The sequence below is a fragment of the Nicotiana tomentosiformis genome, chromosome 6 (assembly GCF_000390325.3).
Source record: "Nicotiana tomentosiformis chromosome 6, ASM39032v3, whole genome shotgun sequence".
Classification (NCBI taxonomy): domain Eukaryota; kingdom Viridiplantae; phylum Streptophyta; class Magnoliopsida; order Solanales; family Solanaceae; genus Nicotiana; species Nicotiana tomentosiformis.
The window spans coordinates 89,665,955-89,680,486 of record NC_090817.1 but is presented as its reverse complement, the minus strand read 5'-3'; the positions used below and the strand labels follow the sequence as shown (position 1 = coordinate 89,680,486).

The 14,532-nt window shown below is 39.8% G+C and overlaps 1 protein-coding gene across 2 annotated transcripts; it reads left to right on the top strand.

Moving 5' to 3' along the window:
- Positions 1–482: 482 nt before the first annotated feature.
- Positions 483–13,979, top strand: LOC104090478 (DDT domain-containing protein PTM-like). Of its 2 annotated transcripts, none has more exons than XM_070177562.1 (10): positions 483–720; positions 1,026–1,966; positions 2,658–3,362; positions 3,527–4,772; positions 11,050–11,341; positions 11,463–11,587; positions 11,696–12,159; positions 12,238–12,266; positions 12,391–12,849; positions 12,948–13,979. In XM_070177562.1, exons 2-10 carry the CDS (start codon positions 1,158–1,160, stop codon positions 13,616–13,618), a joined length of 4,800 nt encoding a protein of 1,599 aa, XP_070033663.1. In that variant the 5' UTR covers positions 483–720; positions 1,026–1,157; the 3' UTR covers positions 13,619–13,979. The 2 variants fall into 2 exon arrangements, with proteins under 2 accessions (XP_070033663.1, XP_070033664.1); XM_070177563.1 differs by having other exon boundaries at positions 13,021–13,195.
- The last annotated feature ends 553 nt before the right edge of the window (positions 13,980–14,532 follow it).

Here is a 14,532-nt window from a genome sequence, read left to right as displayed (position 1 = left end):
TTGGATCACTTATTGATAATTCTACAATTAAAATAAGTAGCAAAATGATGAAAACGATGGAAGTTTAATATTTTTGGAAAGGAAAAAAGTAGCAAAGTTGTGGCATATGGTACTTAATACTTACATTAGAATAACATGCCATAGTCTGTCCTACATGACATTAGTTGGTGGCATAATACTTCATAATTAACGTAAATAAGAATAATAGCGATTAATACTTTAATTATTGTCTAAGCTATAAACAACTTAAATGATTATTCTCAACGAACGTAATTTAAATGATTTTGAAAATTTTATTATGTTAAAAATAATTTATAAACACATGTAGAAAAAAATTACTCAACTAGAGTGTAAAAATTAAGTTTATTTCTCCCAATTCCCAAGGAGCACACAAAATAAAAACCATTAAACAACTTACTTAAAACAAAAAATCAAATTCTCTTATTTCTCAAAATTCAACAGCTCTTTGTTTTTTTAATCAAAATTCAAATACACTATCACGCCGCCAAATCGTCCGAGTCAACAAGTTTGAAACTCGGACAGAACTGAGTTTCCATTTTCTCAAAGCCCACAAAATATTATGGAGAAAGCCCTATTACTATAAACTTCGGGTAGCAGATTTTGGTTTAGGGCATAATTAAGCCTCTTCAATCCACACCTCCTCTCAGCGTTCTATCCCTAATTCATTCATCATTCCTTCAATGGCGCTGCATTAACAAGGTAAACATTCAAATTCATACACACATGTGTGTGTATACTGAATCTATACATTATGTGTGTGTGTGTGTGTGTATTTGTATGTGTACTGTGCGTGCGAATACTCAAGTTATATATCAATATAGTTGTGTGTGTGTGTGGATACTTGCGTATGAACATATTCCTCCCTGTAACTTGAGCTGAGTTGAAACCTTATTATCGACTTAGTGTACGGATTGAATGCTTCATATTCTGCTGATTCGTTTTTTTTTTGAGGTACTGCGATCTAATAACAAAGCCCTAACATATGCATTGAATTTGTGAATTAGGTGAGATTCGAATCAGTAAAGCTACAAGGCTGTCATTGTTGTGGTGATAACTGATTTTTTGTTGCGTATTTAAAGCGAAAAAAAAATGGTCTATGGTGTGATTTGGATCGGATTGTGAGTTGGATTGGTGGAATGGAGGCTGCTGTGGACAGATCAAAGAGGCGTGGTAGAAAAAGGCGTAGAAACGATGTTCACAATGTTCAGGTGGATCGAGATGGGAAGAAACGGGTGGTGGCATTGACGTCTAAGGCATTGTTGGGTAGGTATGTTAGGAAGGAGTTCAAGGACAATGTGATATACTTGGGCAAGATTATATTTTATGATACTGGTTTGTACAAGGTTGTTTATGAGGATGGAGATTGCGAAGATTTTGATAGCACTGAAGTGAAAGCTGTTTTGTTTGAAGACGATGAGTTGGATGGTCAATGGTTGGGCAGGAAGAAAAAGCTAGACAAATTAGTAGCTAATAGGGAGGTAAAGGGTATTAATTCTCGAGCTGAGCATCCAGCTGAGCCAGTTAACGATGTTATTGATAAGTTTGAGGCGCCAATTTTAAAAGATTTGGATAAAGTTGAGGTCAACCAACTAGGTTGTGATTCTAATTCAGCGAGTGATATGTCTGAAGATTATATGGAGCAGGATTTGTGTCCAGAGGTGGAAGTGCCTCTATTTCCTGCACCTCAACTGCCTCCTTCATCTGAAAGTATTGGTACTCCGGAGGAGTATGTATCATACCTTTTGTCTGTCTATAGCTTTTTACGTTCGTTTAGTATCAGATTATTTTTATGTCCCTTTGGACTTGATGATTTTGTCGGAGCACTCAACTGTTCTGCTCCAAACACATTGTTGGACTCTGTTCATGTAGCCCTTATGCGTGCTTTGAGGCGCCACCTCAGAAAGCTGTCATCCGATGGTTCTGTGCTTGCATCAAAGTGCCTAAGGTACACATATCCATTTATTTCATGAAGGAATAGTCTTCATCTAGTTGATTAAGTCATTGCTGATTGTTGTAAAAATTATGTTTTGATATTGTTTCACTTGAGATGTAAGTGCTGCTACCAGCCTTCCACAAAAATGTATCAAACTAGAATAATGTCTCGAGCTCTGTTTGCGAAAAGAAGCCAAAAGTTAGATAGATAGCAGAGTTATCAAATTGGCGATCCCAATTTACCTATTGCCATTTATGACAGAATAAAGTTTCATTATTACTTAGTCTGCATGCACTTGGACAGGTTGATCCGATTCTGGTGCTGCTGCCTACCTAAAGACATGGGAAATGCTTGATTTTCTTGTGGCCCATGCTAAAAGATTAGATCCTAACATGGCATTGCTCTTCTTTAGAATGTGGATGAATAATTTCCACAATAACCATGCATCTTTATAAGCAGTAGCCAATGTCACCTTTTTATAATGTTGTTTTATTTTGACTGTCCTATGTCATCCTTATTGAAATACATTGCTGATATGTGTTTTTTCCTTCTTTTTTTTTGAATGAGCAATAGTCGGGCGTCAGGGCACTTCACTTTGTATTGCATATTTAGGCTTATACTTCTTCGATTATTTCATATTAGGTGCATTTTTGGACACTCACTGATGAAAGGTCTGAATTTAACGTATGCTGCTTGCTGTTAGGAACATCGATTGGAGCTTGCTTGATACAATGACTTGGCCAGTTTATCTAGTTCACTATTTAAGAGTAATGGGATACGCAGATGAAACTGGTTGGAAAGGTTTTTATCCCCATGCTTTGCAGAGGGAATATTACTTGTTATCTGCTGGCAGGAAACTCATAATTTTGCAGATCTTGTGTGATGATGTTCTAGATTCTGAAGAACTAAGAGCAGAAGTTGACATGCGTGAAGAATCACAGGAAGGTACTGAGGCAGATATAAGTACAGGCGTTGCTCTTGTCAGTGCACCAAGAATAGTTCATCCCAGATATGCTAAAACTTCTGCCTGTAAAGATCAAGAAGCAATCAAGCTTTGTAAAGAAAATCATGAACGAAACAAGTGTTGTGATACTGATATTTTAGGATCCAAAATTAGTGGACACGATTCTGTGTCTGATGTAGATCAACACAGTAACAGTGACGAATGCAGTCTCTGCGGCATGGAGGGGACTTTGCTTTGCTGTGATGGGTGTCCATCATCTTACCATGCTAGGTGCATTGGAGTTAGCAAGATGTATATACCAGAAGGAGCATGGTATTGCCCTGAGTGTAGCATCAATGAAATCGAACCAAAAATTATGAGGGGTAAAACTCTGAAAGGAGCAGAGCTTTTTGGTGTTGATTCCTATGGACAAGTCTTCATGGGTACTTGTAGTCATTTGCTTGTGTATGTCCCTTAACTTCTTTTCCAACCTACTCTGCTCAGTTGCCTTACTTGGCTGTGGGCTAATTTTCTATTTGGAGATACGAAATGCACTTAATCCTATGTAGTTTAGGCTGTATCAGCTATAGCCTGTCTCTTTATGAAACATATTTTTTTTTGTATTGTAGGTTGAAGGCCTTGGCTGCCGCAGATTCTATTTTCAGATACTACAACGAGAAGGACATTCCCAGAGTCCTGCGAGCACTTAATGGAAATCTGCAGCACAGTACTTTATATCTGGAAATATGCAAAGGAATTATGCGATACTGGAAAATTCCTGCCAACATCTCATTCCCTAATGGTGAACTATCTGAAATGGGTTCAGAAAGACCAAATGGAACAAAATGTGGTAGTTCCTCTACACTCTCTCCTAATTTGTTGGTTAAGGGAAGTCCCGAGAGAGAGACTACTGGAAGCTGTGTCACTGAATTCGGTTCAGAAGATGCTACAATGAGTAATTTCTCAAAGGAACCTAAGCTCAATGAGACTTTTGGTGCAGCTATCCAACCTGATGGTAGTTGTAACCAGGTGAATAGTGATTCTATGGCAAGCCAGAGTAACACATGTATAAACTTGCTACCATCTGAAAAAGTTGGAGTGGAATACATAACTTCTGCTGGTTCAGTGGGTCAGCAGGTGATTTCATCTGAGTGGATTCAACAAGGTTACATAAAGTTGGTAGAAATTGCTCCTTGTACCTCAAGAAGCAGCAGCAACTCCGTGGAACAAGTTAATAGTAATTGTGATGGAATTTCAGTGTCTCTTGCATGTGAAAAGGCTTGTGGCAGACCCAGCGGAATAGGTTACATAAAACCCACTGGTGGCTGCTTATTCATGGGGTCATCCTTTAGACCTCAACGATACATCAATAATTATCTGCACGGAGATTTTGCTGCATCGGCTGCTGCTAATCTAGCTGAACTTTCATCCGAAAAAAACCAAGGTGCTCAGAGTCATGCTTCAGACAATAGGCGGAAACTTTCTGCTAATGTTTTGCTTCAAGCAAAAGCTTTCTCATCAGCAGCAACACACTTTTTCTGGCCGAATACTGAGAAGAAGGTTGTTGAAGTACCAAGGGAAAGATGTAGTTGGTGTCTTAGTTGTAAAGCTGCTGTTACTAGTAAGAAAGGATGCTTGTTAAATGCTGCAGCATCAAATGCCATTAAGGGCGCAGTGAAGATACTTGCTGGTCTTCATCCTGCAAGTGGTGCAGAGGGAAATCTACGTGGTATTGCCACATATATTGTATTGATGGAGGAGAGCTTAACTGGTCTGACAGTTGGTCCTTTTCTAAGTACAGCTTTTAGAAAACAATGGCGCGAACAGGCAGAAAAAGCTTCTAACTTCAATGTGATTAAGTCTCTTCTGCTTGAAGTAAGTTATTACGGAAGTTTATTTATGCTGATTTTGCTAGCACCTTGTGCAAGTGTTTGCCACATGCTTTCTCCATCAATTTTGATGTCTCGGTTGATTAGATTTGTGGTAATAGTTGTACTTTGCTTATAATTTTTAAGCATTAAAGTTTGCATTAGTAATATTTTTTGAGAATATTCGAGTCCAGAGTTATAAGATGTTTGGATTAAAACTACGTTTGTTTCAAGGAACGGGATGTGAAGGCTAAAAGAAGGAACAGCTGGTTTAGTTCTCTTAGGGGTCAGTATTTATATTTCACTTGTTTTTGGTATACCAGAGATGTCTGAAAGTTCTTACGAGAAGAGCTTTATACCCATCTAGTTCTACTTCCTTCTGCTTCCATAAAAACAAGGGGAACAGCTGTTATCCTCTCTTCTCTTACTTCTCTCCTCTTTCCTCTTCTTTTCACCTCAGTTAAACTTTATTACTTTAATGGTGTGTAAACTACCAATATTAGACATTCTAGTGGTTTTGAAGATCATACAACATTAGCATAGATAATAAACAATTGCCATTTAATAATACAGGCAAATCTAGTAAACTATTGTTATTGCTCAAGAAAGCGATGTTTATTCTAGGATTTGTTTTTAAGACAAAGTAATAGCAGTTAAATAATGAGAATTGCATATGAAATAAATGGGAAGAAAAGTTACTGTGAGAAGGCACGGGAGAAAATATGTTATTGATATTGGATGAATGAATAATACTACACAAGAGCCTTATTTATAGCTATACTATACAAGGACATACTACTCCTCTACCAATGTGGGACAATACTCCACTATGTACATGCTGTAAATTAACACTCCCCCTCAAGCCGGTGCATACAAATCATATGTACCGAGCTTGTTACATATATAACAAATACGAGGACCAGTGAGAGACTTGGTAAAAATATCTGCAAGTTGATCATTTGACCTCACAAACTTTGTAGCAATCTCTCCTGAAAGTATCTTTTCTCTGACGAAGTGACAATCAATCTCAATATGTTTAGTTCTCTCATGGAACACCGGATTTGATGCAATATGAAGGGCAGCTTGATTATCGCACACAAGTTCCATCCGACTGATTTCACCAAATTTCAACTCCTTGAGCAGTTGTTTGGTCCAAACTAGCTCACATGTTGCCATAGCCATTGCTCGATATTCTGCTTCTGCACTAGACCGAGCAACTACATTCTGTTTCTTGCTCTTCCAGGACACCAAATTTCCTCCTACTAAAACACAATATCCAGACGTAGAACGTCTATCAGAAGGTGATCCTGCCCAATCAGCATCTGAGTATCCAATGATCTGCTCATGACCTCGATCCTCAAAGAGTAACCCTTTGCCTGGAGCCGATTTTATATATCGAATAATGCGGACAACTGCATCCCAATGACTATCACAGGGAGAACTCATAAACTGACTTACAACACTCACATGATAGGAAATGTCGGGTCTAGTTACTGTGAGATAATTTAATTTTCCAACCAGCCGCCTATAGCTTGCAGGATCGCTAAGCGGCTCCCCCTGTCCTGGCATAAGTTTAGAATTCGGATCCATCAGAGTGTCAACAGGTCTGCAACCTATCATCCCCGTCTCCTCAAGAATGTCTAAAGCATATTTTCTTTGAGAAATAACAATACCTGAATTAGACTGGGCAACCTCAATACCCAGAAAGTACTTCAATCTGCCTAGATCCTTAGTTTGGAAGTGCTGGAAGAGATGTTGCTTCAGATTGGTAATACCATCCTGATCATTGCCAGTAATAACAATATCATCAACATAGACTACCAGATAAATACAGAGACTTGAAGCAGAGTGCCGATAAAACACAGAGTGATCAGCTTCACTACGAATCATGCCAAACTCCTGGATAACCGCGCTGAACTTACCAAACCAGGCTCGAGGAGACTGCTTTAGACCATAAAGTGACCGACGCAAGCGACATACAAGGCCACGAGACTCCCCCTGAGCAACAAAACCAGGTGGTTGCTCCATATAAACCTCACCCTCAAGATCACCGCGAAGAAAGGCATTTTTAATGTCCAACTGATAGAGGGGCCAATGACGAACCGCAGCCATGGATAGAAAAAGGCGGACTGAAGCCACTTTAGCCACGGGAGAGAATGTATCACTGTAATCGAGCCCAAATATCTGAGTATATCCTTTGGCAACAAGACGGGCCTTAAGTCGATCAATCTGTCCATCGGGACCAACTTTGACTGCATAAACCCAACGACAACCAAGAGTAGATTTACCTGAGGGAAGAGGAACAAGCTCCCAAGTACCACTTGTATGTAAAGCAGACATCTCGTCACTCATAGCATGTCGCCATCGTGGATGAGACAACGCTTCACCTGTAGACTTAGGGATGGAAACCGAGGACAAAGAAGATATAAAAGCATAATGGGGAGATGACAGACGATGATAGCTCAAACCGACATAATGAGGATTAGGGTTAAGTGTGGTCCGTATACCTTTCCGAAGTGCAATCGGTGTACTAGGAGCAGGGTCCGCAGCAGGAGCAGGGTCAGGTGCAGGACGAGAACCAGTTGGGCCTGATGGAGGACGCAAACGACGATGATAAGTCAAGAGTGGTGTTCCTGTGGCCGGGGAACTAGGGGAACAACACTAGACTCCTCTGTGGTCGAAGGTGGAGGAGGAGCTATAGTAAACTCCTCAAAGGTCGGTATAGGTAAGACCTCAGATATATCATGGTGGTCAGCAGAGGTAAAGAAAGGTTTAGACTCAAAAAATGTGACGTCAGCTGACATAAGGTACCTACGAAGATCTGGAGAATAACAACGATATCCCTTCTGAACACGAGAATAACCAAGGAAGAGAGCACGGGGAGCTAACTTATCTTTCCCAGGGGCTAAGTTATGAACAAAACACGTGCTCCCAAAAACACGAGGTGGAAGAGAGTACAAGGGTGACTGGGGAAACAATACTGAATGCGGAATCTGATTCTTGATGGGAGATTAAGGCATCCGATTAATCAAATAACAAGCTGTGAGAACTGCATCGCCCCAAAAACGCAACGGAACACGAGATTCAATTAGAAGTGTACGAGCAGTCTCAATAAGGTGCCTATTCTTTCTCTCAGCAATCCCATTTTGTTGAGGGGTATAAAGACAAGATGTCTGATGAATAATTCCCTGAGAAGTCATAAACTGCTGAAATTGAGAAGATAAATATTCTAAGGCATTATCACTGCGAAAAATGCGAATAGAAACACCAAATTGGTTTTTGATTTCAGCACAGAAACTCTGGAATATAGAAAATAACTCAGAACGATCTTTCATTAAGAAAAGCCAAGTACATCTTGAATAATCATCAATGAAACTGACAAAGTAACGAAACCCCAAGGATGAACTGACTCTACTAGGACCCCATATATCAGAATGAACTAAGGAGAAGACAGACTCTGCATGACTCTCAACACTACGCGAAAAGGAGGCTCGGGTATGTTTCCCAAGTTGACACGACTCACAATCTAATGTAGACAAACTAGATAAACTAGGCACCATCTTCTGAAGTTTGGATAAACTCGGATGTCCTAAACGTCTGTGGATTAGATCTGGAGGATCTGTAACTAGACATGTTGTGGAAGGACTGAGTGAGTTAAGGTAGTAAAGGCCTTCTGATTCACGTCCTGTACTAATTGTCTGTCCCGTACTGCGGTCCTGCATAATAAAAGAATCGTCAATAAAATATATACCACAATGGAGGGCACGAGTCAAACGACTAACAGATGCAAGACTAAAAGGACAGCCAGGGACATAAAGAACGGAATCTAGGGTGATAGAAGACAAGGGATTAGCTTGTCCAACTCCTTTTGCCTTAGTTTGACATCCATTGGCTAAAGTAACAGTGGGAAGAGACTGTGAATATACAATATTTGACAAAAGTGATATATTACCAGAGATGTGATCAGAAGCGCCGGAGTCCATGACCCATGGGCCAAGAGTGCTAGACTGGGAAACACAAGCAAAAGAATTACCAGAAACAGAAGTATCAGTCTGAGCAACTGAGGCTACTTGTGGAGATGTCTGCTTACTTGCTCGATACTGAAGGAGCTCATTATATTCTTCTTTAGATAAAGAAAATCCTTGGTTACCTGGAGTCTCGGTCTGAGCAATGTAAGCATTTTTGGGTGGACGACCATGTAAGGAATAACACATTTCACGAGTGTGTCCAAGTTTGTGACAATAAGAACACTTGGGTCTAGATCTTCCAAAACGACCTCCTCCTCGTCTATGCTCCATAGTTTGAGATGCCCGAACATCCATTGTCTGGGATGCAAGAACAGAGGAATCAAGTATCTGTGATGAGATCACTGGTGGACTTGGTGCTGCAGCAAGGCGGAGTAATCGAGAGAATAATTCATCAACTGTCGGGACAGACGGACTAGCCAAAATCTGGTCGCGTACTGAATCAAGATCATTAGGAAGTCCAGCGAGGGTAAGAACGAGAAACATCTTCTGTCGCTGCTCTTGTTGTTTTTCCACACTAGCCGAAACTGGCATCAACTTCTCAAATTCCTCCATGACTGCCTGTACTTGACCCAAGTAAGTAGACATATCCAATTCCTGCTTCTTTAAGTTTGTCATCCGTGATATCACATCATAGAAGCGAGATATGTCATTAGTGTATAAGGTGCGTGCCTTTGCCCAAACCAAATAACATGTCTGGAATGGACGAAACAAGGGCATCAACTTGGAATCAATAGATCGCCACAAGATGCTACATAACTGAGCATCGATTTTTGCCCAAAGTGCTATTGCCTTTTCATCTCCATCGCTAGACTGTTTGATTAGATGATCTTGAACACCTTGACCTCTACACCATAACTCGACAGATGAAGCCCAAGCTAAGTAGTTTGAACCTCCCATTAAAGGTTCTGAGGTAATAATAGCACTAGAGTTTCCAGAACTCATGTTTCTAGACCTAAAAGCATCAAATCCCAAAGACGTTGTTGCAAATTATTACCAAATAGGAGAAAGAATCAACTGTAATCTACTGAAACAGTGTACGGAAACACAAAAACAGAATACTAAAACCTGTAGCTGCCGGAAAAAACTCAAAGTTGTCGGAATGAAATGAAAACAGTAGGGGTAGGATCGGAATTACCAGGCGACCCAACTGTTCTGAAGGAAGATTTTCAAAAAATGGCCGGAAGTGGTCGTACGCGCCGGCGCGTGAGCTCACGCGCGTGAGCTTCTGGTGGCGCGTGGAGGCGCTTGAGGCTGCTTCTGACGGAGTTGTTCACTGGGGTTTGGTCGCCGGACAGTGACGACTCTTGTGGCAGTGTTGGATTTTGCACAACACTGACTGAGATAAAGCAGACGCAAACAGCCTTAAAAAAGTCGCCGGAAAAAGACTTCCGGTGACTAATTTCTCTTTCCGGAATCGCTGGAATTTATGCACAGCGATAAATCTCTCACAATTGCTCTGATACCATGTGAAAAGGCATGGGAGAAAATATGTTATTGATATTGGATGAATGAATAATACTACACAAGAGCCTTATTTATAGCTATACTATACAAGGACATACTACTCCTCTACCAATGTGGGACAATACTCCACTATGTACATGCTGTAAATTAACAGTTACCATCTGACAGCAGCAATGAATTCAGAGGTACATCCACATTATTTGCACATGTAGTTGTTGTCTCAACCTAACAGTTATTTATTGGGAGATACTCTTTCTGCTGCAAGGGCGGTAATGATTTGAGCCTTGTGCATTGATCACACTAGGGGCTCATCAAACTGAACTTGAATTTCGAATCTGGCATAAATACAAGGTTGAAAATCCAATTTGCATAAGTTGCACTCTTGATTAGATAGTTTACAAATTTATGGCGATAAGAACTGAATGCTTGTTATTACTATTTTGCTTGATCCCCAAAAAACTGAATGCTTGTTATTTATAAACCAGTGGAAAGTCCAAGTGATCGACAGCAAATTTGCTGCTTTGTGGTAAATTTGCATTCAAATAAAAAGCCTTCTCCTACTTTTGAATATTTTAATAAGTCTTCCAACTTTTAAACTGTCAGAGTGCATTACTGATTCTCCGGTATTGCATGTGTGATATTGGATTGAAAGTCAGATAGCATACTACAAACCCTTCCATTTGGCAAACCTCTATTGGATCCAATTGTAAATTATAGCTAGTATGTATACATATGATCTTACCTATAGATAATATGTTCTTCATGCTCAAGAACAGATTCTATGCATTGCAGTTTGAGGAGAATATCCGGTTTGTTGCTTTTTCGGGGGATTGGCTTAAGCTTGTTGATGGTGGGGTATCTGAATCTTCCATCAGTCATTCAGCTGCTGGTGCTGCGGAATCAACTCACAAGCTTAAACCAGGGAGGCGGGGTAGGAGACCATTGTCAATGGTTAAAGTAACTGCTGCTGATTGCCCGGATAAACTGATGGACTTCACTTGGTGGAGAGGAGGCATGCTCTCAAAGCTTATCTTCCAGAAAGCGACTTTACCTCAATCAATGTTGAAGAAAGCAGCACGTCATGGTACTTGCGTATCCAATGAGCTACTTTTCTCCTTAGAACATTTTGATTTTTTTTGTGTTGAAATAAATTCATTGGAATAAAGGACGCTGGGAGAGTCCACTAACAACTTTCACTCTAGCAGGTGGTCTGAGAAAGATACCTGGTATTCATTATGCTGAACGGTCCGAGACTGCCAAAAGAAGCAGGCAGCTGATTTGGCGAGCTGCAGTTGATATGTGTAAGACAATGTCACAGCTTGCACTTCAGGTGATTTATGACATATTGTAATGGATGATTTAATTCCTTTCTTTCTACAGCAAACTTTTCAGTCTGGATGAGTATTTGTATTTTTTCTAAAGTTCGATCTTGCAATAGGTTAGGTACCTAGATCTGCATGTGAGATGGGATGATCTTGCTCGTCCTGAAACGAGCCCCCAGGATGGAAAAGGACCCGAGACAGAAATATCTGCTTTTAGAAATGCTTTCATATGTCATAAAAGAATTGTTGGAAATGAGGTTAGATATAATGTTGCTTTTGGGAATCAGAAGCATCTCCCATCTCGTGTCATGAAGAGTATATTAGAAGTAGAGCAAAGCCAGGAGGGAAAGGAAAAATATTGGTTTTCTGAGTCACGAATTCCTTTGTATCTAATAAAATATTATGAAGAAAACTTGGGAAAAGATCTCCTTTCAGCCAACAAGTTCACTAATGGACTTCCCAAGTTGCAGAAAAGGTCCTTGGTGGCTTCTCATAAAGATATATTCTCATATCTTGTGCAGAAGAGAGATGGTAACGAGAAACATTGTTGTGCTTCATGTCAAGTGGATGTGTTATTTAGGTACCGTTTAATGTATATTTTGAAATTCTTTTTCATCTCTTTAAACAATCCTTTGTTGATGTGATCTCTCTCTTCCAGGAACGCAGTCAAGTGCAATACATGCCAAGGTACCGCGATATATATATATATATATATATATATATCAGCTAGTAAAAGATTGTTATTTGAGCTCGCTGATCAGTCTGGGTATCAGCGATTGATCTATTAAACTTTCGGGAATTTTTCTTACAGGTCTATGTCACAAGCAATGTACAATTAGTTCAACAAATGTTGCTAACGAGGACGTTGAGTTTTTGACCAACTGCAAACAGTGTTACAAGAATAGAACTTTAACCCAAGCTGAAAGTAGCAAAGAATCTCCTTCAAGTCCTTTAATCATGTATGGACAAGATTTCCCGATTCCCATGTCAGCCAGAAAAGGAGGAAAGGTTGGTAGTTGTAGTAATCCATCAGCATCCTGTGCGACTTCTAAGATGAAACATTCTAGCTCTTCAAATTTGGCAACAAAAACGAAACCCCGTTGGGGTGTTATTTGGAGAAAGAAGAACGACGATACTGGAAGTGATTTTAGATTTAAACACATTCTTCTGAAGGGCAATGCAGACAGGGATTTGTTAAGACCTAGTTGCCACCTTTGCCATAAGCCATATGATCCTTTTCTAATGTACATCCGCTGTGAAACGTGCACACGTAAGTTTTGTTTCTATGCAGGAACTCTTGTTGTATTTTGTCTTGAATTTATTGGTTACCTTTCTTTGGGTTTTGAGAATTAATTTTTTGAGTTGCAGATTGGTACCATGCTGAAGCTGTAGATCTAGAGGAGTCAGAGATTTTTGAAGTTGTGGGGTTTAAATGTTGCAGGTGCCGTAGGGCTAGAATACCAATATGTCCTTACTTAGATCCGAAAAGCAAAAGGCAGTTAGAGGAGAAGAGGATTTGCTCAAGGGCTTCAAAGAAGGATAGCCGAGGAATGGAGCCTGATTCTTGTTTCATCTCAGAGCTACAGAAAGATGAGGAGATGACCATTCCTGTGGTGCCGTTGGAGGGAACCACATCTTTAGAGGATAATAATCCTCTTGTTTCTGTTGTTGAAGAATTCACTGAGCACTTTCCAGGTGGTGGTTGTGAACGAAGTGCTGCAACTTTGTCTCTGCCGGGGCCAAGAAAACTGCCAGTCAGACTTGACTCATCAGCTACTTTGACCAAGAATGTCAAAACGCCATCCAGGTTTCCGCCTGATAAGAATGCTGATACGTCTTATGTCAAGCACGAGCCTGCAATTAGCACAATATCTGCCGCTAGTGCAGTTCCTTGTAAGATGTGTTCACATACAGAACCATGCCCTGATCTTTGTTGTCATACATGTGAAATGTGGATCCACAGATATTGTTCACCTTGGAATGAAGAGGAGTCTGGAGAAGATTGTTGGAAGTGTGGTAACTGTAGGGAATGGAGATAGTTGATGCTTAATCATCTACGTAAGGTGCATCTTTCGCATGCATAATGGCTGATTGAAGGGGCTTGCCATGAGCAAGCCACTCGTGATGTCTACCCAAGTAAAGTAGTCTCCTACAATTTGATTGGGATAGCAAGGTGGTTGTTGCAGCTGCAACTTCTGATCAAGTTTCCATCATTTGGTATCACTGTTTTTGCCATCAAAAGGAAATGATTTTCTAGTTGAGTTGATTCAGGAAAAATAATCATGCACAAATACCTTTAGAAAAGATTACTAGGAGGTTGTGATATTTGCTCCAACCTTGACCGATAAGCAACCTTTTTTGTTGATGCTTATCTCATTTTTTACTGTAAAAAATACCAAAGTTACCAATTCGTTTCCTTATTTTTTAGCCTTCAACAACTATCCGCTTAGTGGAATGTCACTGGAAGAACTAAAGTTTACCAGTCAAATGACCAAGTGGCTGTGATTATAATAACTTTGCCTTGAATAGTAAATACAATTGTATTGCTAAAATCTTGAAACTGCTCCTGGATATAACGAGAACATCAGCTAGTATTGCGTTGTGGCATCTTTTGCTTGCTGCATAGCTGGAGACCTTATTTATCAATTTATTTTTCCTGAGAGAAACTATTGAAATGTCGTTCATACCATGGCTTAGTGCTACCTGTAGGTGGCAAAATGGAAAGAGAAACAATTAGTTATACATCCATATTATCCACTAAATAATGAGTTGGATAATGAATTTTTTAAAAAAATTGTCAAATACGGATAAGATATGTATTATCCACTTAAAAAATAATAACCAATCAATTTAACTTTTACATTTGTAAATATTCAAATTGGGGGTTCCTCGTTTGGGAGACCGAAAATTCTCCCAAAAGTGATCATATTCAAGAAGTCATGGACAATATGAA